This window comes from Leopardus geoffroyi, chromosome A1, assembly GCF_018350155.1.
Source record: "Leopardus geoffroyi isolate Oge1 chromosome A1, O.geoffroyi_Oge1_pat1.0, whole genome shotgun sequence".
NCBI classification, from domain to species: domain Eukaryota; kingdom Metazoa; phylum Chordata; class Mammalia; order Carnivora; family Felidae; genus Leopardus; species Leopardus geoffroyi.
This window is the reverse complement of record NC_059326.1, coordinates 47,485,776-47,509,158: the sequence shown is the minus strand read 5'-3', so window position 1 is coordinate 47,509,158 and position 23,383 is coordinate 47,485,776. Positions and strand designations below refer to the sequence as shown.

Below are 23,383 nucleotides of genomic sequence, written 5' to 3'. Positions count from 1 at the left end.
TATTTTTCTCTTAACCACATGTAATTCATTAGGACATCCTATCAGCTCTACCTTCAAAATACATTAAAAATCCAACCACTTTTTACCAACATCAGCTATCAAGAGGATTATTGCAGCAGCCTCTCAAGTGCCCTCTCAGCATCATTTAATCTGAAAAATGCCTCAAGAATTTGAGTAGAAGCCCTACCATTGAATGCAGTGGTTCCCAACGTATTGTTCCCAGACCTACAGCATCAGTATCACCCAAGAACATGATAGAAATACAGGTTCTCAGGGCTCACTCAAATTAGAACATCAGAGGGTGGGGACTAACAGTCCTTCCTAACAAGCTCTCTACACAGTTCTGATGCATACCAAAGTTTCAGAACCACTGATCTAATGTGATACTGCCTAGTAACTGGTCAGATAATTTTTAAAAGTATCAGTTAATGAAATCTTTTAATTTTTTTTAATGTTTATTTATTTTTGAGAGACAGAGAGAGAGAGAGCGAGCGAGCAAGCAGGGGAGGGGCAGAGAGAGAGGGAGACACAGAATCCAAAGCAAGCTCCAGGCTCTGAGGTGTCAGCCCAGAGCCTGACACGGGGCTCAAATTCAAAAACTTTGAGATCATGACCTGAGCTGAAGTCAGATGCTTAACCGACTGAGCTACCCAGGCACCCCAATAATGAAATCTTAAAGAAAGAAAAGTACGTTATACAGTTACTTCTTTTTTTTAATTTTATTTATTTAAATAATCTCTACACCCAATGTGAGGCTCAAACTCACGACCCTGAGATGAAGAGTCACACGCTCTAATGACTGAGCCAGCCAGGCGCCCCTACACATTCACTTCTAGTTAAAACACAGAAAACAGCATTTACTCACCAAATTTTCTACGTAGGCTTCAAATTTTTTTAAATATAAAGGTATGCTTTGTTTTTGTGAAAATCATTGTTCATGATTGCCAAGTTCAATTTCTTTAAATTTTTTTTTTAACGTTTATTTATCTTTGACAGACAAGAGACAGCATGAGCGGGGAGGGGAAGAGAGAGAGGGAGACACAGAATCCGAAGCAGGCTCCAGGCTCTGAGCTGTCAGCACAGAGCCCGACGCGGGGCTCGAACTCACAGACCACGAGATCATGACCTGAGCCGAAGTCGGACGTTCAACCGACTGAGCCACCCAGGCGCCCCTGCCAAGTTCAATTTCTTTACCTTAAAAGACACTTGGTAAGAAATCTGAGAGGATGCTTTTTATGGATTTGATTTTTGTTCCCAACTTTTAAATCTGTCTTGCTTTTATTTACTTTGATGATTATTTTTTAAAATTACTCACTTTTATTAATTGTCCCAAAGAATTCCTTACAGTTTACACAGAAACAGCTTATCTTTCACTGGTTACATCATTCTTAATTAAATTATATAACTGTAGTAAGTACAACCATCATAGGCATATTTGATGGTAAACACAATGGACTCTTGGTAAGTAAGTACACAACTGAGCTGGGAGAAAGTATGCAGGCAAAACAGAAGATAATTTAAACTTGCAGAGTTAAATGGGCCACAAGAATTCGTGTGTTTTACAGAGAAAATGAAGAAAGGTTAATCCAGAAAGCATATTAAGTGGTGCGGAGTTTACAGAACTTCCGTTGTCATTTACGGCTCACTTACATCAGCACAGTTTGTTGAATGAACGTTGAATTTTGACTTTTTGTATTTTGTGTATTGTATCATATCAAATAACCCACTTTTTTTTTGGTTGGCCTGGATGTAAAAATTCTTACCATTACTGACTTAAAATTTCTTTCTTTATTTTAGCTTGCAATCACATGCATGAACAGGTAATGAAATTACTTTTAACGGCTAAATAGGTATTGCTGCTTTTTAAAAACTTTCTTACCTGGCATCCTTCTGTTGAAAAGTCAATTGATTGTCTAATCTCAATGTCAGTAGCTGCTTCTGGTGAAGAGCATCATTAAGTTTCTCCTCTAATTCTTCAATCTTCATAAAAAAGAAAGAGGTAAATTACATGGTCAACTTTCAAATTTATCATTAAGAAATGTTTGAAAAACACTAAACGTAAAAAAAAAAAAGGCTAAAGATGAATAGAGGTTCCTTTGCAATGGTTGTGTCAACAAATTACAGTCTGTTCATACAAATGGTTTTGAAACTGTGGTTTAAACTGCTGCCACATAAAAATTTTTTTGCTAGGCTGTCCTCTAGTTCTGGTTTATTGAGGTCACTGGCTTGAGCCTCTGGGAAAGCTCTTTAATTGAATCCTTGGCATGTGCCTATTTTCCTATTACCCTTCTCATGTCTGCCTGTAACATGGATACAGTGCCGGAGGTAAATCAGGCATCTGTGAAAACTACACGCTTAAAACAGCTGCAAAAACGTTAATAGGAACCTGCGCTCCTAACAATATCAAGGAATAACCATACCAAGCCTAAACTACCTATTTTCAGATTCCTGTTAAAACAGAGAAACAAAATTCTTATCCTGTGTAAGCTACTGTTTCCACAGTTCTGGTCTAGGCAGATACCATTTTCTAAATCTCTGGTACTAACAGCTGGTATTAACAGTGTTAATCCCTAAAACACTGGACAGCTGATCCAACCTTTTTCCACAGCAAAAAAACCTATATCATGACATTTGACCTTTCAGGATTACTTGAATGCTTCCAATGACAGGAAGCTCAGTAACTTCAATCAGGCCATTTACATGTTAATAGCAAAAACAGGTTTATAGTCAGCAGAAATCTGCCTTTCCTGTGACTTCTATTATCAGGGAGTGATAATCTGATGAGAGAAATTTTTTGTAATGCTAAATAATGAGATGTTCATCTCGTAACCCCAATGCTCAATGTATTGGTAAACTTTAGAGAATAAATAAGTGGCTAAAAATTCTGTTCCTTCAGACTCCAACTTCTTCACAAATTACATCTCTGAAACTGGAATGCATTTTACAATCTCTAGCACGTAACAATTTAACTTGGCAGTTCTTAATCTCAGTGATACAAGTAAGGGTCCACTTTACAATCAAGTTGCGTTGGATTTGATGAATTACAGAAGTGTAATTCTTCTACCATATAGTATTTTTCCATATATTTGACAGCAAACATCTTACTCCCAAAGGGTCTCTAAGCAAAACAACCCTACTGCTCATGGACAAAAAAGCATGGTAATGTAGTGGAGGCAGCTATTCTGGAGAGTAATTTGACAGTACACTCAGTTTAATTAAGTCTGCATATACCCTGTAAGCCAGAAATTCTACTCCTGAGTATACATGCCAAAGAAATGGTTACACAGGTCCAGAAGAGAAATGTCTATAGAAGGCCCATGTTGCATGTGGTGGCAAAGAGTTGGGCAGCATCCTAAGTGCCTATCACTGTGGTAGTGGATGGATAGATTGGTAGACACACACAGAGATAATTATGTTGAAGTTAGAAGCAGAAGACTAGATATACCATAGTAACAATTATGATTTCAAAAGCAGCACTGAGTTGGGAAAAAAAATAAAAACTATGAAAGAGATAAACTCTAAAGCAAAACATGCAATTTACATTTATGTAAAGGAAAAAAATACCCATTTTCAAGAACAAATGTTTAAAAAAAACCATTAAAACGGTTGCATAGAGAAGGGAAATGAGCCATGGGAATAAAAAAAGTACAGAAAATAAAAAGTGGCCTTGGGGCGCCTGGGTGACTCAGTCTGTTAAGCATCCTACTCCTGAGCTGGGCTCAGGTCTGATCTCACAGTTCGTGGGACGGAGCTCCACGTCGGGCTCTGTGCTGACAGTGTGCTGACTGAATGAATCCCTGCTTGGGATTCTCTCTCTCCCTCTCTGTCACTCCTGCGTGAGCATGTGCTCTTTCTCGCTCTCTCAAAATAAATAAGTAAACACTGAAGAAAAATAAATGGCCTTGGCAAGGATCAGTGATGATTAGGTGACATAAACTCAGGAATATGCTAATCCAGTTTTCTACATTTGCGGTCCAACTGGAAAACCACAACAATAAAAACTGTACTAAGCACTACGTGGTACAAAAATAATATAGTGCTGAATAAGTATAGTAGCTATAGTTACTTATTTTACTGCAGGTATCATGAGCTATGTACATTGATTAATTGAATCTTCCCAACAACTCCATGAAGTAAATACTACTATTTTTCTTATTTTACAGAAAATAAGAGACTAACAAAGTTAAGGGATCTGCCCAAGGGCAGACAGAAACAAATAGACAACAGGAAACAATCAACAATAGGAAACTATTTTAACAGCTAGAAAACGACTGGACACACTGGTAAAATACCAAGTGACCTAGTCTAGACCAAGTCACCTAAGTAGGTGACTGTACAGACAACCTAAGAACATGTTAGGAGATTCACTAAGAGTATGGGCTTTAGATCTCTTGGTTTGAATCCTACCTGGCTCCATCACTTCCATCTAAATGGCCTTCATATGCTATTAATCACTTGTGATTCTGTTTTATCCAAAGTGAAATGGAGTTCAGTCCTTCATTTAAGAAACAGTTGCATACTTACGACGTGTCAGGAACTGTTTTAAGTGCTGGAGATGATGAGACACAAGACTACAAAGAAACCCTTGTTCTCATGAACCTTACAGTCCATTAAAAGAGACAGATACCAAAAAAAGTCAGGTAGCTCCTATGAATACACATATAAAGTATAGAAAATAAAATGGGTGAAAAATGAGGATATCATTTTAGTAGGCAACAGCAACAATAACTAATATTGTGTGCTTTTACCAAATATCAGGAAGTGGGCTAATTTATCATATTGATTCATTTAATGTTAAGGGGCAGGGAAGATCCTCCTAAAAGCACTTACACCTCACAGAGTTGTTGTGAGGTTTAAATGAGGTAACACATGAAAATCTCATAGAACAATGTATGGCACAGAAGAAGCACTCAATAAAAGTTAGCCATTAATGTTTTTAAAAAATGTACCTAAATTACTTCTTTACTTCATGAAGATGTTGGGGTTTAGGACACCTCATTTTCCTAGAGAGGGATGGTCAACAATTTTTTCTAGCAGCAAGATACTGAAGTATGTTGGTATAATTGGCAAGAGCTAAAATAGGAGGCTGACTTAACAGGAAAGAAAGTGTAAGTGAAACAAAAATGGGGGCGGGTAGGAAGAGGTGGGATCAAGAGTAAAAGTGGAGAATCTACTGTTGGAAAGAAAAGATTTTTCTCAGAGACAGAAGTAGTAAGAATTAAGAAGTGTCTCCTATCTTTCTGAAATCACTGTAAATTTCTTAGAACTAGTGACAATTTTACCAGGTCTTACATAAAATACTCCATACCTATAAATAAACACACAAGAGGAAAAAAAAAAAAAAACAAAAAACAAGGACTAAGACATCCCTTCTTATTTGGCAAAAACCACTTGTAAAACACTATGGTAACTGAAATTCCACTTGGTTCTAAGACACACTAACTATCATACAGAAACAAATCAAAGAAACCAAATCCCCTGGACAGAGGACTATACAGACTCACTAACCTAATTATGATCTTGATTGTCCCTATCAAACTAGTTACATCAGGGTTAATTCGCAATGAAGCAGAAAACAACTTGGCTGGAAAAAACACCTAAAAAGATATACCTCACACATGCTAGATTCAAAAAATTGGGTTTACAGAGGCAATTCATCCCTGCCCAACTTCAAAATCATCCCCTCCTTCAGGGCTTTTTGTTCAGTACACAGCAATATAATTCACATCCTCTCTCCTTCCAGAAAGTTGTTTTTTTTTTTAACTATGCAAGAAAATATAACTTACTTCTTGAAATGATAAGCATATCAAGTTCAGATTACATATGCATAATTTTAATTCTTATTTATCTGTCGTTGGAAGACAATAAAGCACACAGGTAACAAAAATTACACCAAATCTTACCTTTGTAAGATAATCCACTTTCAAGTTGTCTATCATCATATTTTTCTGGGATAGTTCTATTTTCAGTAACTGAATATTATGAAGTAGTTCTTTACGTTCAATTAGTTGCTGGGTGATTTTAATTTTCCCATCTCGTTCTTCTGATGATGAAATATCATCTGTAGGAATTGTTGTTTCTAGACTAATATCTTCAGATTCCAGAGAGCTAGAGATGTTCACCTTTTTTGATGCCTTGGCAATTTTTCGAGACATCTTTTTTATGGGTCAGTTTTCTTCTCCAGTTCTATTTCAATTTTCTGAGGGTTAAAAATATTTATTTAAATGTACTCAAACATTCTTACTGGAAAGCATAAAGAATACTAAAGAGACACTAAGGATGCCTAAGTAATTATTAGACAATCTGGAGGACCCCTCATCTAGGACAGATTAAGTAAACTATGGCTTAAGTCAAACATTAAGCTCATTAAGCCTGACTATGAACTTGCGCTTGATGAATAAAAAACCCTGGTCCTGGGTGCCGGAATCTTGCTTGGAGGAAACAAAGAAATCTTGGACGTAAAGGATAAAAGCCATAAGTGAGTAGTACCCAGGAACACTACTAATAAAAGAAGCACGCATTCAAGATGAGATTAGCCACTTCTGAGTTGATCGGTGGAAGGTTATGTAGAAGTAGGATTTAGAGTAGTAAAAGGAAAAAAAAAAAAAAAAAAACATGCAGGAATTAAGGTTGGCGAATATACCCAACATCAGAAGATACTGGTCATTCGGCTGGGGCCAAGTCTTTCTGAATTTGAGTAGGACTCGCCCCACCCCTCGTATACAAACACACATACGACCTTAATAATCGAGATTCCAGAGAATCCTCAAGTGTCAAAATGTGTCCGAAATTTACTCCACAATGAGGCAACACTGAAGACTTTTTAAAAATGGGAAGACAGTGAAATAAATACGTTTTAATAGACTTCCAGATAGAATAAAAACAAGAATGTAGAAAAGAAAAATTCAAGTGTTTTAAATCTAATTTCTTACCCTTTCACAAGGGTTTTAGAAATTCTCGTGTTTTAATACTAAACGACATAATAAGTTATTTACGGTACTACAGATATCAGCTTTTCTAAACTGAATGATCAGAAAAAAAAATGTATGGAGGGGAAACGGCACCCCTCCTTTCAAAGGAAAGAGGGTAAAGAAAGGCGAAATCAGAGAGAGGCAGCATCTGGGTTACAAAGGACCAGCGCCTGGGACTGCCCACACGTGCGACAGTGAAGAAAAACCAAGCCTGGCAGCCTAGGATTCCCTACCCCGCGCGGGAAAGGAAGAGCCAGCGGCGCGCTACCTCGAAAGCTTCAAATTACTCCACGTCGAAGGCTGGACCAGCCACCCACCCACCGCGTCCACTTCAAGGATCTGAAAGCGTCTCGGAACAGAAGCTCAGGTTGCAGCCCCTCAACGAGGAATCTCAGGTCGGAGACCGTTAGGACCCGTCACCAAGACAACCACTTCCGCGCCCCGAGGAGGACGGAGGAAGCGGCAGCGCACAGTCGCCGGAACTCAGACTGGATCCACCCCGACGCGGGAAGCAACGCATGCTGGGAGCTGTGGTCCACAGGCGGGTCCCGCCTAGATCGTGGATGGAAATGGCTCCGAGATCTGCCAATCCTCCCGAGCTTCTAGTTTTTGCCCAATCCTCGCAGCCCTCAGAGAGCCAACCAATGTCAGCCTCGACGTTTTCCCGCGAGAGGTATTTACTAATACCCTGGAGCGGGAAGGGGTGAACTTCGGGGTAAAGTACAGTCGTGCGGTAGGGCTTCTGCTTGTTACTCTTCACCGGAAGAGCGCGGTAAGGGTCGGGATTCTGCGCTGCCAGCAAGATGCTCAAGTCCAAGACTTTCTTAAAAAAGACGCGGGCAGGTGGCGTGATGAAGATCGTGCGCGAGCATTACTTGCGGGACGACATCGGCTGCGGCGCGCCCGGGTGCGCGGCGTGCGGCGGTGCCCACGAGGGGCCGGTCCTCGAGCCGCAGCCCCTGGAGCCGGCGAGCAGCCTGTGCCCCTGGCCGCACTACTTGCTTCCTGACACCAATGTGCTGCTGCATCAGGTGCGTCCAAGGGCGGGAGATCCGGGGTCTTTTCGGCACCACCAGGAGAAGGGGGTGTGACAGAATAGGGAAATTGAGGCCCAAGGAGGCGCGTCTTGGAAAAACATTACCTACTTTGGGAGAGGCAGACCCTTGCCTCCTGTCCCCCAGGCCAAGGTTTTTTTCTTTGTATTGTGGGGTTTTTTTGTGTGTGGGTTTTTTTTTTTTTTTTTTTTTTGAGTTCTTGGAGTCATAAGAATTTTAGGTTATTTTTCTAACTCCTGGTGTCTCTTCTGCCTTAGATTTTAAGAGTCTGGAGGCCGGGGACCTGGGCTTCTGTGGCCTCCAGCCTGCGACTCCCAGGCAGCTTGTAAGTGCCTACGAATGAAAACCATGTGGGCCAACGTATTTATTTATTAACGGTCTTAATTCTACGAAGTTTTGTATTTAGTCTGTTTAATATGTGCTATTCTCTAATAGACCCGAAGGGTTTTCTGTAGCAAAATAGCTCCTTAGTTTAACGTATATTTAGTGTTTGTTTTTTTAAATCGACACAGTTTTATGTTTGGCAGAAACAGCTTATCAGTGAACATAGGAAAGTTTAACTTTACTTATTTTTTCATTCTTTTAAGATCGATGTTCTTGAAGACCCAGCTATCAGGAATGTAATTGTACTGCAAACAGTTCTGCAAGAAGTGAGAAATCGGAGTGCTCCTGTATATAAACGAATCCGAGATGTGACTAATAACCAGGAGAAGCATTTCTATACGTTCACTAATGAGCACCATAGGTAGGGGAAATTTTTATGTTAATTACCAGAAAACCATATAATTGGCTAAATTTGGGGAAGAGTTCCTGGCAGTAACCGTGACATTGTCAGAAAACATGTGGTAAGTTTCATACTTATGGGAGTGTTATTTGATTGTTACACAATTGTACAGACATGATGCTCAGTGGACCTCACTAAGGTCATATAGTCATTGATTAGTTCAAACCTAGAACTAAGGTCTCTGGACTCCTAGGCTGCAGTCAGTACTTTTGTTTCCAAAACGTTTTCATTTTGAGTTGGTTTTAGCATGAGTTGAGCAATAAGAATCTTGGAAGATGATGGGGTGCCTGGGTGGTTCAGTCGGTTAAGCGGCTGACTTCGGCTCAGGTCATGATCACGTGGTCCGTGGGTTCGAGCCCAGCATCTGGCTCTGTGCTGATATCTCAGAGCCTGGAGCCTGCTTCGGATTCTGTGTCTCCCTCTCTCTCTGCCTCTCCCTGGCTCGCGCTCAGTCTCTTCTCTCGCAAAAATAAAAACATTAAAAAAATTTTTTTCAAAGTATCTTAGAAGATGAGATTTTCCTAGGTTCCTAGAATACTGTGTTTTTTGATGTCAACATAGATTGATAAAGTGTAAGAGTTTATGAAAGAGAGGTTTAACAATATAAAGCAGATTTATTAATGAGTTTTTAAAAGTTAAACTAATACCTTATAACTGATCACATTGAAGAAGATAAGGTTAAGAAACAGACTTCTTTGTTGTATTTCAGATTTACACCCTTTCAGCATAAGGGTGTGAAAATAAATTGCTACTTCTCCCCCCCCCCATTTATTGTTATTTGTTTTGTTACATAAATAATCTGGGGTGACGTATAGTATACTTTTACTACATTAAGGCTTCTCAACCTTCCTTAGCACTGTTGACATTTTGGACTGAATAATTCTTTATTGTGAATAGCCTGTCTTTTACATCATAGGATGTTTAGCAGTATCTTGTGCTTCTACATGCCTGTAGTGACCCCCAGTCCCCCTCTATTCACAGAGTTGTAACAACCCAGAATGTTTCCAGACATTGTCAAATGTTCCTGGGCAGCAAAATCACCCTCAGTAGATTAGACGGTAGAATTCTGGTAATGAAATCTCATCAGAATATGCATATTTGAAAATACTTAATTTCTCAATTTTCTCTTTTTTATTTATTTTTTTAAATTTATATTCAAGTTAGTTAACACACAGTGTAGTCCTGGCTTCAGGAGTAGAACCCAGTGGTTCATCTCTTGTATATGACACCCAGCACTCATCCCCAAAAATGTTCTCCTTAATGCCCATCAACCATTTAACCCACCCCTCCAGCAACCCTTAGTTTGTTCTCTGTATTTAAAATTTTCTTATGGTTTGCCTCCCTCTGTTTTCATCTTGTTTTTTTTTCCTTCTCTTTATTTTTATAGCGCCAATTTAGGTATTATTCTTGTAAAAATCATTGGTAAAGCACTTGTAGTCGTCTTATTCTTAGCTTTTTGAAATTCAGAAAATTTACTTGTTTTTCAGTGCAGAAAGACCAAGTTTTTGTGGAGCATTATCATCAGATTCTTCATCAGAGGTTAGCAGTTTTTCTGCCTAAGTGCAATGAATATAGCTTAGCAATACTGGAGTTGGTGGGAAGAATCTTAGGACACTTGGGCAAATCTCATCCAAGATTCTATTGCTCAAGTCAAGCTAAAACCAATTCAGAAATTAATGATTGTGTCTAACTGATAAGCTTAAAGCATTAGCAGGGGCATTTAATGGTGAGGAATGAAGCAGTTCTAAAAACTATTAATACAAGTCTAAGATTCTAAAATTGAATCTATTACTTGTAAGTACTAAAAGTTTTGCACTAAATTTTGTTATTTAAATTTGGCTTTGAAAAGCAATTTTAAGAAAGTAAGTATGCCAACATATTTGGGAATTTAGAGTGGATAGACTAGGAAGGAATATGCAGTCATTATTTGTATGTGGTCTTCCAGTCTTTAGATAACCTCTTCCGTTTTATTAAGTGCTTACTGTTGGTAATTTATATGTGTTGTGTATTTAATGACTGTAGAATCATATGATTAGAACATCCTCTTTGTAGCTTTTGAGAATTACTGTTAATCTATACTTCAAATAATATCTTATCAAACCTGAAAAGTTTTATTATAGTTTTTACAATAAATTATTTTTCAGATCTCAATCTAAAATATAAGTTCTGCTCTTGAATATTTTTTTGTGAAATAAAATTGTTTTAGCCTTTTTATAGTTTCATTGATAACATGATTGTCTTATTTTTCAAGCAATCATTGTCTTAAAAACTATAAGGTTCTCATATATTTCCTGAGGCATGAATCTGAATGCACTCAAGAGGAAAATACATACCATAGACTTTTAAGTTTAGCATATATGTCCTAAGCCTTTGTATATTATTTCTATTGGTTTTCATTTATTTCATTTTCTCCTTTGTATTTAGAGAAACTTATGTAGAACAGGAACAGGGAGAAAATGCTAATGACAGAAATGATAGAGCTATTCGAGTAGCAGCAAAATGGTACAATGAACATTTGAAGAAAATGTCAGCAGAGAATCACCTGCAAGTTATCTTCATAACAAATGACAAGAAAAACAAAGAAAAAGCCATAGAAGAAGGAATACCAGCTTTCACTTGTAAGTCTAAATGTAGAAACTGTTAATTTTTTTTTTTTTAGTTTATCTGTTGTTTTTTGTTTTTTTAAATTTTTTTTTTTAATGTTTATTTTTGAGAGAGAGAGAGAGAGAGACAGAGTGTGAGCGGGGGAGGGGCGGAGAGAGAGAGGGAGACACAGAATCCAAAGCAGGCTCCAGGCTCTGAGCTGTCAGCACAGAACCTGACGCGGGACTCGAACTCACAAACTGCGAGATCTTGACCTGAGCCAGAGTCGGACACTTAACTGACTGAGCCACCCAGGCGCCCCTCATCATTTGGTTTTGAGAGAGGGAGAGCACATGCCAGTGGAGGAAGGTCAGAGAGAGAGGGAGACCCCAAGCAGGCTCAGCACTGTCAGTGCAGAGAGTCCAATGCAGAGCTCGAACCCACAAACTGTGAGATCATGACCTGAGCTGAAATCGAGTGAGACACGTAACCAGCTGAGCCAGTCAGATGCCCTGAAGCTGTTAATTTTTATAGGCATTAGCAAATATGAACTACCATCAGACCCTTGGTCAGATGGTCACTTGAATATTTAATATTTTCATGTTTCTGTATAACTTCATGTGATATTTTGCATTTTTAAATTTCTCAGCATTTCTCAGCCAAGTAAGTTGTGGTGGCCACTGGCTGGTAACTTTCCCCATCACCCTTTGTACTTGGTTTTGCAATAAAAACTCATAGATATGCTTAACCTGATACTTCTGCTTAGACATGACCATATCAACAGATGCAGGTTTAAAAAAGAATTGATAGATGTAATATAAACAACATTATTCATGTTTTCTTATCTAAAAAAAATCACTTGATTTTATTGAGAACAACAAAACTTACTTTTCAGGTGAAGAATATGTAAAGAGCCTAACTGCTAACCCAGAACTCATAGATCGTCTTGCTTGTTTGTCTGAAGAAGGGGTAAGTTTGAGTTTGTTTTATTTTGTTTTTGAAAAGTGAAAGTATTAAAATGGCCACTTTGGGATATTAGAGTTACAATTAAACAAATTTAAAAATTGGAATATCAGTAGGTAAGCTGGAATTCATTAGGAGCTGGGTTATAAACAAGAGTGACTATAATAGGCTTGTTAAAATAACATTAAAAAAATTTTTTTAATGTTTGTTATTTCTGAGAGGGAAAGAGAGAGCAGGGGAGGAGCAGAGAGAGAGGGAGACAGAGGATCCAAAGCAGGCTCTGTGCTAACAGCAGAGAGCCTGATGGGGGCTCGAACTCACAAACCTTGAGATCATGACCTGAGCCGAAGTCTGATGCCCCCGAAAATGCTATTCTTAAAGAAAGACTTTACTTTCTAAACTAGCACTGTTCATTAATACACTCTCAGCAACCTGAGTAGGACCTGTCACATGGTGGCACCATTAGAATGAATGGATAAAGGAACCCATAGCTGGTTTGTGAATGAGGCATAAGTATTTGACCAATAAGGAAGTAGTGTGAGTGCAGACAGAGAGCATAAAGCTGTAGCATTAGTCCTGAAGGAAGAAGGGAAGGAACTGTAAGAGACAGCACAGGAAGGGTAGGGGCCATCTAACGAAGGTCTAGAATTTATTCTGTAGGTCACTAATTTTTAAACTATCTTATTTTAAAGGACTGCTATGAAGAGAAAGATAGCAGATAGGATTCTGGGCTTCCTACCTCATAAAGGCAGGCTGAAAGAAATTAAGAGTATATGAGAGTGTGCCTGGGAGGAATGGGGGAGAATGATCAGAAATGTTATTCATTGGAAAGACCATTCTGATTCCAATTTGTAAGATGATGCATTGTATCAAGGGCAAAGTTAGAGGCAGAAAGAGGAATAAAGGGATTCCTACAATAGTGGGATATGGGAGGGCATGCTAAGTGAATCAGTGAACCTCATGGGCACTCACTTCCTTATATGTAAGGTGGATTTAGCAATGACTTCATAGCATGGTTATAAGAGTCAAATGAAATAACAGTATTAATAAAATTCTTGTTTCACTGCATGGCACACAGCTACGGTAAATGTAAATGGCAGCTATTGTTATTATAGAAACATTTTATGTGATAGGACATTAGACAGACATCCAGTCTTTCCTTCACCCTGCTTATCTTCAATCATGATTATTTTACAAAACTAAAAGGAAGTGAGAAAATAAAAGGTGGGCTTGATTTTTTTTTTAGAATATAGGTTCAGAGACTGCTCTAACAGGTAGCCACTAGTTGCATCTGGCTGTTTAAGTTTAATTCAGATTTAAATCAGTTTAAATCTCAGTTGTTTTACTCACCTTAGAAGTGCCCACACTTGTGTCCCGTGGCTACCATATTGGAGATCACAGAAAGCATATTCCTATCTCAAAGTTGTTTTGGATAGCACTGTTCTAGAAGGAGAAAGAAGTAATCTAACATTGGTAACATATAATATTTGATCAAGGATTGTTTTAAGGTTAGTGTAGGATAGGGTGAAATTCCAGCCAGTTCTGTTGTAATACAACATGTATATTCAAGTTCACTGTGTCATGCAAATTCATGTATTAAAGGCAGTAGAGCTAACGGGAAAATGAGGTTGGGGCACACTCAAAAACTGAGTGAAGTGGTGGAAAGAGAGTTATCTAAATTTGGACAAAAAGTTGTTAGGTACGTGAAGATGATGTGGAATCTGAGGTAACAGACGTTGGAGAGGTGAGTGTGTTTTGCGGGTTCCTGAGCGGCTTTGTTAAGCTAGCTGCAGTTTCCTGTGTTCACCCAGTATCTTTTAATATGTTAGTTGTATCAGAACCCATTCATGTTTTCAAAACAAGCATAGGAGAACTGACTGTACTTAGTACCTAATCCAGATTTGTGATGTCAAGGCTTCCTGGTGCAAGTAATGTCTAAGCTGAGATGTAAAGGATATTAACTAAGCAAATTTGCTTTAAGACAGGGACGTTTTAGTTGAATTATGTTAGGGCATTAACCATGTTAGTAACTGGGGAAGAGCATTTCTTACAGAAGAAGGCTAGCAAGTTCAAAGGCTCTGAGGTTAGAATAAGTTGGCAAGATCCAGAGACAGTGAAAAGTGTGCCTAGGATAGAGTAAGCAAGGGAGAAAATGTTACAAAGGAAGTGAACAATAAGGCAGGGACCAGATCACGTAGGATTTAATGAGTCATGGTGAACACCTTAGATTTTAGTCCATGAGTGCTGGACAGAGGTTGAATGGGAGAATAATAAGATCCATCTGGCTGCTCTAAGAGAACAGATTAGAAGCAGGGTCCTCTAGTCAGGATATTTTAGGACTCAGCAGGGTAGAAAATTGGACCATGGTAGTAGCAGTTAAGGTAAGGGGAAGTAGTCAGATATTGGGTATATGTTACAGATAGATGTTTTAGGACTTGGTATAGATTGGTTGGGGCTATGAAAAATATGGATGACCTTAGGTGTTTTACCCGAGCAACTAGGTGGCTAGTATTGCTTTATTTACACAGGTTGAAGGGAGCGAGTGAGATTGAGTGAAAAATCAGAGGTACGACTTCAGACATTTAAGTTTGAGGTAACTGTTAGAGCTGTCGGGCTTTATGGTATGAGCAGTTGGATATGCAAATCTGTAGCCCTTGAGAGAGTTTAGGACTAGACATACAGACATACTAGAGAGATGAATGTGGATCTCATCAACATATAGGTGGTATATAAAGCCACAAGACCAAATGAGAATATGTGAGGCCGGGATTGGCATAGACGACTTTTTTTTTAAATAGGTTTGTTGAAGTATAAGTCCCATACCATGCAACCCATCTATTTAAGACGTACATTTTTTAGTATAGTTACAAGATTGTGCAGCCATCACCACAATCCAATTTTAGAACATTGTCTTCTCTTCCAAAATAAATCCATATCCATTACCACTCGATCTCAGTCTGTCCCTGAAATGCCTTTGCTTTAGCCCCACCCAACTGCTAACCTATCTCTGTAAGCTGTCCCATTTCATGTAAATGGAGTAATGTAAAATGTGGTCTTTCTTGACCGCTTTTGTTTCTCTTTGACACATAGTTAGGTATGTGCAAGTGGACTTGCTTCATCGTATGGTAATTTTACGTTTGACGATCTGCCAGACTGTTTCCCAGTGTGTGCCGCAGTTTACATTTCTGCCAGCAATGTATGAGAGTTCCAGTTTCTCCATATTCTCACCAGTACATGTTATCTGTTTTTCATTATAGCCATTTTAAAGAGTGTCAAGTGATACCTCATTGAGGTTTTGATTTAATTTGCATTTCCTTAATAACAGGGTGCTGAACAATTTTTCATGAGCTTATTGGCCATTTGTATATTATGTGTAATATATTTTTTAATTTATATATGTGTGTGTACATGTCTATTCAAATGCTTTGCTTGATTTTTAGTTGGGTTGGCTTTTTATTACCGAGTCATAAAGGTTCTTTTTTATAATCTGGATACAAGTTTCTTATCAGATACATGATCTGCAAATATTTTCTCCCTGGCAAGCTTTTTTGGTAAAGGATCAGATTGTGGATTTTTTTTAGCTTTGCAGGCTATATGGTCTCTCTCACAAGTACTCAATTCTGCTGTTGTAGCATGAGAGCAACTATCAATAATAGATAAATGAGTGAACATGGGTGTGTTCCAATGAAATGTAATTTACCAGAACCAGGCAGCGGGTTGGACTTGGTGCGTGGGCCGTAGTTTGAGCGGCTCTGATATAGGGAAATGAGCGTAGGCTGAACAGAGAAGAGGTCCAAGAGCCCTTGGGCTCTCCAGGAAGAAGTCAGAAACATGAGGGGAACCTGTAAATGAGATACAAGAGGAAAAGCAGGTGAGTGTGAAGTTCTTGGAAGCCCAGTACAGAAAACGTTTCAAGGAGGAGGGGGTGATCATTGTGTCAAATGTTACTAAGTCAAATTCATGGGAACTGATGATTGGATTTAGCATAATGACATTTGTGGGGGTGGGAGGTGCTATCCAGAGTAGTTTTGACAGTCGGGAGGCAGAAGTTTGACTAGAATAGGTGAAAAAAATGGGAAGAGGGGGATCACAGTATTACAACACTTCTGATGCTGCCATGGGAAGGAGAGAAAAGGGGTGGTTTTTGGAGAGTAAGAGGGGTCAAGAGGTTTTGTTGGTATTGTTTTAGGTGGGAAGAAATGACATGATGGGAAGAAATGATCTGAGAATAAATGTGGATAAAGAAGAAAAGAGACTGTAACCAAGTCTGGGGACAGTCCCAACATTTAGTGATCAGGAAAAGGAGAATGCACAGAGGAGCCTAAGTAGGAGCTGCCAGAGAACTGTGACAAACCCAAGGAAGGATGATTTGGATGCTAAAGGGTCTCAGGGCAGGAAAGGTCATTTGAAGAAGTCTTGGTCAGACTGAGAATGGAGCACTGAAGTAGCTGAGACAATATATTATTAGCGACCTCAACAGTAATGGCTTTCGTTGACTGACAGTGAAACTTGATTATAATGGATTCCTGAGGGTGCGGGTGAAGAAGGAGATACACAGCAATTACAGATAATGTTTTGGTGGCATATTGGTGTCAAGTGGAACAGAGGGTCAGTCCAGAGAACCTAAAATTAATTAACTATATTTACTAGGTTATTCCAAGTTGATAGGATGGTACGAATGTTGTAGTGGGGGTGGGGGGGGGAGTTTGACCCTAGAGAGGAGATCATCACAGGACAGAGTCCTTGAATGAAGCAGAGGAGATAGTAGCGCCCAACCAAAAGAACAGAATCATTCTATTCATTGTCGCAAGAGAGAAATCTGAGGTTTTGGTATCGATCAGGTAGGTGGACAGATGCAGTGGTTGGAGGATGAGGTAGGTCTCTAGTGATTGCTTTTGATTCTCAGTATGGAGATTGAAGTCACTCATCTGATTGAGGCAGGAAAACAGGGAAATGGGAGAGTTAAAGAAAAAAGGAGAAGGAATAAAGTTATCTCCTTGGAAGGTGGAAAATTGTGGGAGATGAAAAGGGTAGTTAAAGGAGCCAAGCAGTGCGGGTTTTGGATGTTGAGGTCTCTAAGAATCCTAACAGGTGTTGTGGCAGACTTGAAGCACTTCCTGACCTGCTTCTTATTTCTTAACTATTTAACATGTCCAAAATAGAAACAGCTTTTCTTGTTCTTTTCTTGTAAATGCACTCTGTTCATGGAACTGAGCCTTCAAAAACACTTTACTTACCTACCCACTCACCTGACCTGCTAACTACACACCTTCATTTTGGGAGGCCTGGTGTGGGAGGAAGGGACACGCAGAATTTATTAGTGACATCTGTGGCTAAACGCCTGATTGTAATGAAATATTTGTGTAAGTTGCCCTAAGAATGAAAAGATTTTTTTCTTACTGTGCTATATTCGCTCAAATTCATAGAGCTGTATATTCCATAATGTGGAAGGTCTTTTAAAAACAATACCTGATAGTGATAATAATAGTTGTGTATGGAGCGTGTGGAAGATTCACATACTAACCACATCTTTTGGTTTGCTTATTTCACAGAATGAAATAGACAGTGGAAGAATAATATTTTCAGAGCATCTTCCTTTAAGTAAGCTGCAACAAGGCATAAAATCTGGTACATACCTTCAGGGAACATTTAGAGCCAGCAGGGAAAATTACTTAGAAGCTACAGTATGGGTTCATGGAGATGATGAAGAAAATAAAGAGGCAAGTGTTGTGTACATAAATTCCATATGCAGTAAAATAGTTTTTGTTCATGATTTCTTTCATCAGTGTTTAAAATTTTTTATGAGAATTTAAATTTACCCTTCAAAGTGTATCAGCTTAAAGGCAGCTATGTGAGAGATCATAGATAATAGAATGAATCACTATTTTAGAAAACTTCTTATTGAAGAAAAGAACTTTTTATTTAGCCATTTTTAAGAAAATGAAAATTTAATCAAAAGGTAGGCTGCGCCTGTTTTCTGAATGATGGCTAGTTATGTGACATGCTGTTTACATAACATAGAATTGCTCCAGAGGGCTTCACACACTTTAAAGCAAATAGTAATCATTTTTGGGTGCTCACTATTTGCCAGGTAGTCTTTTAGATGCTTTGAATGCCGCATTTCACTTAATTTCCACCTGTGCTTATGAAAGCAGGTACTCTTTTTCATGCTACCTGTCTATACCCTGAGATTTAGATTAAGAAATTGTCCCAAGATCTTTTGGTACTAAAGTAAGAGTTATTTATGGTGGAGCCATGAACACAGCCCCTACTTTCTGACATGTATTCTCAACTTGATATTGAGAAATTGAGAGGACAGAGTAAAGGGACACTATAGAAGAGGAAAAAATATAAAGGAGAACTGGAGATACGTAGAAACATTCAGGATATCTCTTCTGTTAGGCAGCCTTCCCATTCTTATATTGTCATTCAAAATATCTGGACACATGTCATTTGCTGTTTTACGCAGATAATCTTACAGGGACTTAAACATTTAAACCGAGCTGTTCATGAAGATATTGTGGCTGTAGAGCTTCTTCCGAAGAATCAGTGGGTGGCACCATCTTCTGTGGTTTTACATGATGAAGGGCAAAATGAAGATGATCTGGAAAAAGAAGAGGAGAGAGAACGCATTGTATGAAACCAAGCAGGTTTATCTTTTGTCTGTGTAGCTTTGATTTTTTTTTTTTTTTCAACGTTTATTTATTTTTGGGACAGAGAGAGACGGAGCATGAACGGGGGAGGGGCAGAGAGAGGGAGACACAGAATCAGAAACAGGCTTCAGGCTCTGAGCCATCAGCCCAGAGCCCGACGCGGGGCTCGAACTCCCGGACCGCGAGATCGTGACCTGGCTGAAGTCGGACGCTTAACCGACTGCGCCACCCAGGCGCCCCTGTCTGTGTAGCTTTGTATAGTTCACTTATGTTTTAGCTTTGGAGAAAATGAAACAAGTTTCACTGCTTTCAGATTTACTGATTAAGATTATAGTTCTGTGCGTTTAATACGTTTTATACACATAGTTGATTATTTTCCCTGTTAAGTATTTAAATAGTTTTCTTTTCAATTAATATCTTAGTTTGCTCAAATAAATGGGTTTAAATGCAAAACGACTGTAACTTGCTTATGAAACTTTAATTTTGCCATTCAGTTACATGATCTGTCTGAATTAGTGAGGTTTAAGTAAATACAAATTTGAAATTTTCTGAATTGCTTTTAAGTAATATTAAAATCCCATCATCATAATAGATGTACCTATAGGCCCTCACATAAAGGTCTTTTAATTCCTTCTCTGTTACCATATTTACTGTGAAGAGAATGCTTTCACTCATTTCTCATGATCTAAAGTCTACCTGATAGGACTCATTTATTTCTGTATTTTAGAATTATAATAACACAAATAGTTGAAATTCACATGTTAGTAGTTCTTTTTTCTATGAATTATTTTCAGTGTTCTAGAGTTTTGCTGTTAACATCCTTGCAGAGTCCAGGCCATAGGAAAGCGTTGAAGTTGAAATACCGTAAAATCCCTCAACTATTTCTAAAAAATACTTTTTATTTAGGTTTTTATTTTAGATAAGGAAGAACCTCTAAAGGTATATCTCTTTGTAATGAATTAATAGTTGCCACGTAGTTATTTAGTGCAAACTGCTACTAAAATCCTAGTCCCTGTGTGTGTGTGTGTGTGCGTGCGTGCGTGTGTGTGTATGTCAGTAAATCCTCGTATTAAAACTGAAGAGTTGAGGGGTGCCTGCTGGGTGGCTCAGGTGGTTATGCATCTGACTCTTGATCTCAGCTCAGGTCTTGATCTAAGGGTCGTAAGTTCAAGCCCTGCATTGGGCTCCATGCTGGACATGGATCCTATAAATATATGTGTGTGTGTGTGTGTATGTGTATGTGTGTGTCTATAAACGTAAGAGTTGAGTTCTAACGTATTCAGTTATATTTATATTTTTTCTTTGTTTTTTGATTGTTTTTATAGTGCTTTATTATTATGGAACTATTTCCATGGTTTGGTTTGGCATGTTCTCAGAATTTTGAGGCATCAAGATTCTGTAGCTCTATGTCATAATTTACTGCCTGAAAGTATTAATATTCATATTCATATTCTGATTTTGAAGAGAAATTGTCTCATTATACTTGGAGGAAAATAACTTGAATATTTTTATTTTTAAATCTCAGCTTAAGACTGCTGTAAATGAAAAAATGTTAAAGCCTACAGGTAGAGTTGTAGGAATAATAAAAAGAAATTGGAGACCATATTGTGGCATGCTTTCCAAGTCTGATATTAAAGAGGTGAGTAAAGAGTATGTTAATGTAATTAAAAGTAATACCCATTAAAAGAACTTAGAAGCCTCCCCATGCCCTTATCCTCAAATTTGTATGTCTGTATGTAAAATCTACTGTCCTGATTTTCTTTAGTCAAGAAGACATCTGTTTACCCCTGCTGATAAGAGAATCCCTAGAATTCGAATAGAAACCAGACAGGCTTCTACATTAGAAGGAAGGAGAATTATTGTTGCTATTGATGGTTGGCCCAGAAATTCCAGATATCCAAACGTAAGCTTGAATGATTTATTTTATCTTAGAATATTAAATTAAGAATTGGATATAAAATTGCTTCTTTTAGTTAAAGTAGAATCTGCTTTTGTAATAAAATTCATACTGGAATGTAGGAATATGCCACAAAGTTACCTAATAAGTGGTATAGCCTGTTTGAAAATTAATGTCATGAAATTGTAATGTAAATCATTTGATTGTTTTTACTCAAATTTCCTAACAAATAGCTTTTGATAATGGTGTTTGAAACCTTAGTAGATTCTAATAAATTTTGAAGCTACTGTATTCGAAGTACGTTTTAAACTTTAAAGATCATTGGAAACAAATAGACACTTTGCTGTATAAAAATTGGGCCCTCGGGAAGTCTCCATCCTAAATCATTTCAGATTTATAGACTCATTCTTAAAAAGCATTGGGGGGTGGGGGGGCGCGCCTGGATGCTTCAGTTGGTTAGTGACCGATTTTGGTTCAGGTCATGATCTTGCGGTCTGTGGGTTCAAGCCCCGCATCAGGCTCTGTGCTGGCAGCTCAGAGCCTGGAGCCTGCTTCATATTCTCTCTCTCTCTCTCTCTCTCTCTCTCTCTCTCTCTTTCTCTCTCTCTCTCTCTCTGCCCCTCCCCCGTTCATGCTCTCTCTCAAAAATAAATAAACATTAAAAAAAAAAAATTTAAAAAGCATTGGGGGACACCTGGGTGGCTCAGTTGGTTAAGCATCCGACTTCAGCTTCGGCTCAGGTCATGATCTCATGGTTTGTGAGTTTGAGCTCTGCATTGGGCTCTCTGCTGTCAGCACAGAGCCCACTTCAGATCCTCTGTTCCCCCCAACCCCCCCCCCCCCCCGCTTCTCTGTCCCTTCCCCATCGTACACACGTTCTCTCTTTCTCTCAAAAATGAACATTAAAAAAAATGAAAAAGCGTTGGGAACATTTAGAAATTCTAAGGTAATATATAAATGCTCCAAGAATTTAATGTAATAATAAAACATAAATGACCAAAGAAAAAGCTGTTAAATTCACCTTTTTAATAATACTTTTTGGCCTTAGGGACACTTTGTAAAAAACTTAGGTGAAGTTGGAGATAAAGAGACTGAAACAGAAGTTCTGTTGCTTGAGCATGACGTTCCCCATCAGCCTTTTTCCCAGGCTGTTCTTAGCTTTCTACCAAAGATGCCCTGGAGCATTACTGAAAAGGTAAGTTGAAAAGAATGTAATGACTTTAGAAATTACTCTGTCTGGGCTAATTTGATTTCTGTATGTGTTTTTAAATACATAGAAACCATAGTCCCTTACTCGCTTGCATTTAGTTAGATATAGAACTCTTAGGTATCAAAAAAATCATTTGTTTTATTCAAAGATAATGTTTTTCTGGGAAACCAACACTAGCTTATGTTAAATTGTTCAAAGGTGAAGAAACCATATGTTACAGATCATAATGTGTGGTTATTTTTAACAAAGTTTCTTTTAACATGTATAGAGATTGTTGATTTTGTAAGAGCTGTTTGATTTGTACTATCAAAATAGTTTTTTATTTCTTAATAATGTGGCATCTTCTAGGACATGAAAAACCGAGAAGACCTAAGACATCTGTGTGTTTGTAGTGTGGACCCACCGGGATGTACTGATATAGATGATGCTCTGCATTGTAGAGAACTTGAAAATGGAAATTTGGAGGTATTCTTCTAGTGATGCTCTTATCCAAATACATAGTTCTGTTTTTGAGTTCATTTTCTTTTGACCCATTGTAGAATTTGTGAATTATTCATGCCTAGTCAGTTATAGCTGCAGTGACTAACGGGCATGTGTCAAAGTTGAAATGGTAAACGTGACTGTGCTTTGTCAGTTTTGCTCTATTTCTTTTCATTTGAATTCCATTAGTACATTTATCCAATTAAACCTGTAGACATCCTTTTATTTTTATCTTTTTAAGGTTGGTGTTCATATTGCAGATGTTAGCCATTTTATTAGGCCAGGAAATGCTTTGGATCAAGAGTCAGCCAGAAGGGGAACAACAGTGTATCTTTGTGAAAAGGTAAATGAGTTAAATTTAAAATGGAATTTTGACACATGCTTGTAACTTTTTCATCATCTGTTTTATTTTTTTTTATTTATATTTTTATGTTTATTTTTGAGAGAGAGTGAGTGGGGGAGAGTCTGAGAGAGAGAGCGAGACAGAGGATCTGAAGCGGGCTCTGTGCTGACAGCAGAGAGCCCGATGTGGAGCTCGAGCTCACAAACTACGAGATCATGACCTGAGCCAAAGTCAGATGCTAAACCGACTCAGGCACCCAAGTGCCCCTGTTTTATTTTTAATAGTAAATCATCTGAGGTATTTCCTGAGAAGGGTGTATCCAGCCTCAGTATTTAGTGAAATATGATGAATAACTATTATGTGAGTTGTGCATTGTTAGTCTGTAAAAACTACAGGCACTTCTGAATTCTTAACAGTCTGGAATAATACGTGAATTAGCTAAAA

At 38.3% G+C, this 23,383-nt stretch overlaps 2 protein-coding genes across 6 annotated transcripts in view; one reads left to right on the top strand and one right to left on the bottom strand.

The window, feature by feature from the left end:
• Positions 1 to 7,495, bottom strand: part of PIBF1 (progesterone immunomodulatory binding factor 1) — a 201,800-nt gene extending 194,305 nt beyond the window's left edge. For 2 of the 4 annotated variants that reach the window (XM_045478797.1, XM_045478805.1), the window contains exons 1-3: positions 7,240 to 7,467; positions 5,904 to 6,199; positions 1,880 to 1,980 (exon numbers count right to left, since the gene is read on the bottom strand). In XM_045478797.1, coding sequence (XP_045334753.1) covers positions 1,880 to 1,980; positions 5,904 to 6,155 — 353 coding nt within the window. In that variant the 5' untranslated portion in view covers positions 6,156 to 6,199; positions 7,240 to 7,467. Of the gene's footprint in view, positions 1 to 1,879; positions 1,981 to 5,903; positions 6,200 to 7,204 lie in introns of all 4 variants that reach the window. The other 2 variants (XM_045478783.1, XM_045478789.1) reach the window with 2 other exon arrangements.
• Positions 7,496 to 7,761: 266 nt separating this feature from the next.
• Positions 7,762 to 23,383, top strand: part of DIS3 (DIS3 homolog, exosome endoribonuclease and 3'-5' exoribonuclease) — a 28,293-nt gene continuing 12,671 nt past the window's right edge. The window contains exons 1-11 of one of the 2 annotated variants that reach the window (XM_045478763.1): positions 7,762 to 8,002; positions 8,614 to 8,771; positions 11,235 to 11,428; positions 12,289 to 12,362; positions 17,909 to 18,076; positions 18,826 to 18,990; positions 20,535 to 20,648; positions 20,775 to 20,912; positions 21,955 to 22,101; positions 22,465 to 22,581; positions 22,838 to 22,939. In XM_045478763.1, coding sequence (XP_045334719.1) covers positions 7,775 to 8,002; positions 8,614 to 8,771; positions 11,235 to 11,428; positions 12,289 to 12,362; positions 17,909 to 18,076; positions 18,826 to 18,990; positions 20,535 to 20,648; positions 20,775 to 20,912; positions 21,955 to 22,101; positions 22,465 to 22,581; positions 22,838 to 22,939 — 1,605 coding nt within the window. In that variant the 5' untranslated portion in view covers positions 7,762 to 7,774. Of the gene's footprint in view, positions 8,003 to 8,287; positions 8,352 to 8,613; positions 8,772 to 11,234; positions 11,429 to 12,288; positions 12,363 to 17,908; positions 18,077 to 18,825; positions 18,991 to 20,534; positions 20,649 to 20,774; positions 20,913 to 21,954; positions 22,102 to 22,464; positions 22,582 to 22,837; positions 22,940 to 23,383 lie in introns of those variants that run through there. The other variant, XM_045478769.1, reaches the window with a different exon arrangement.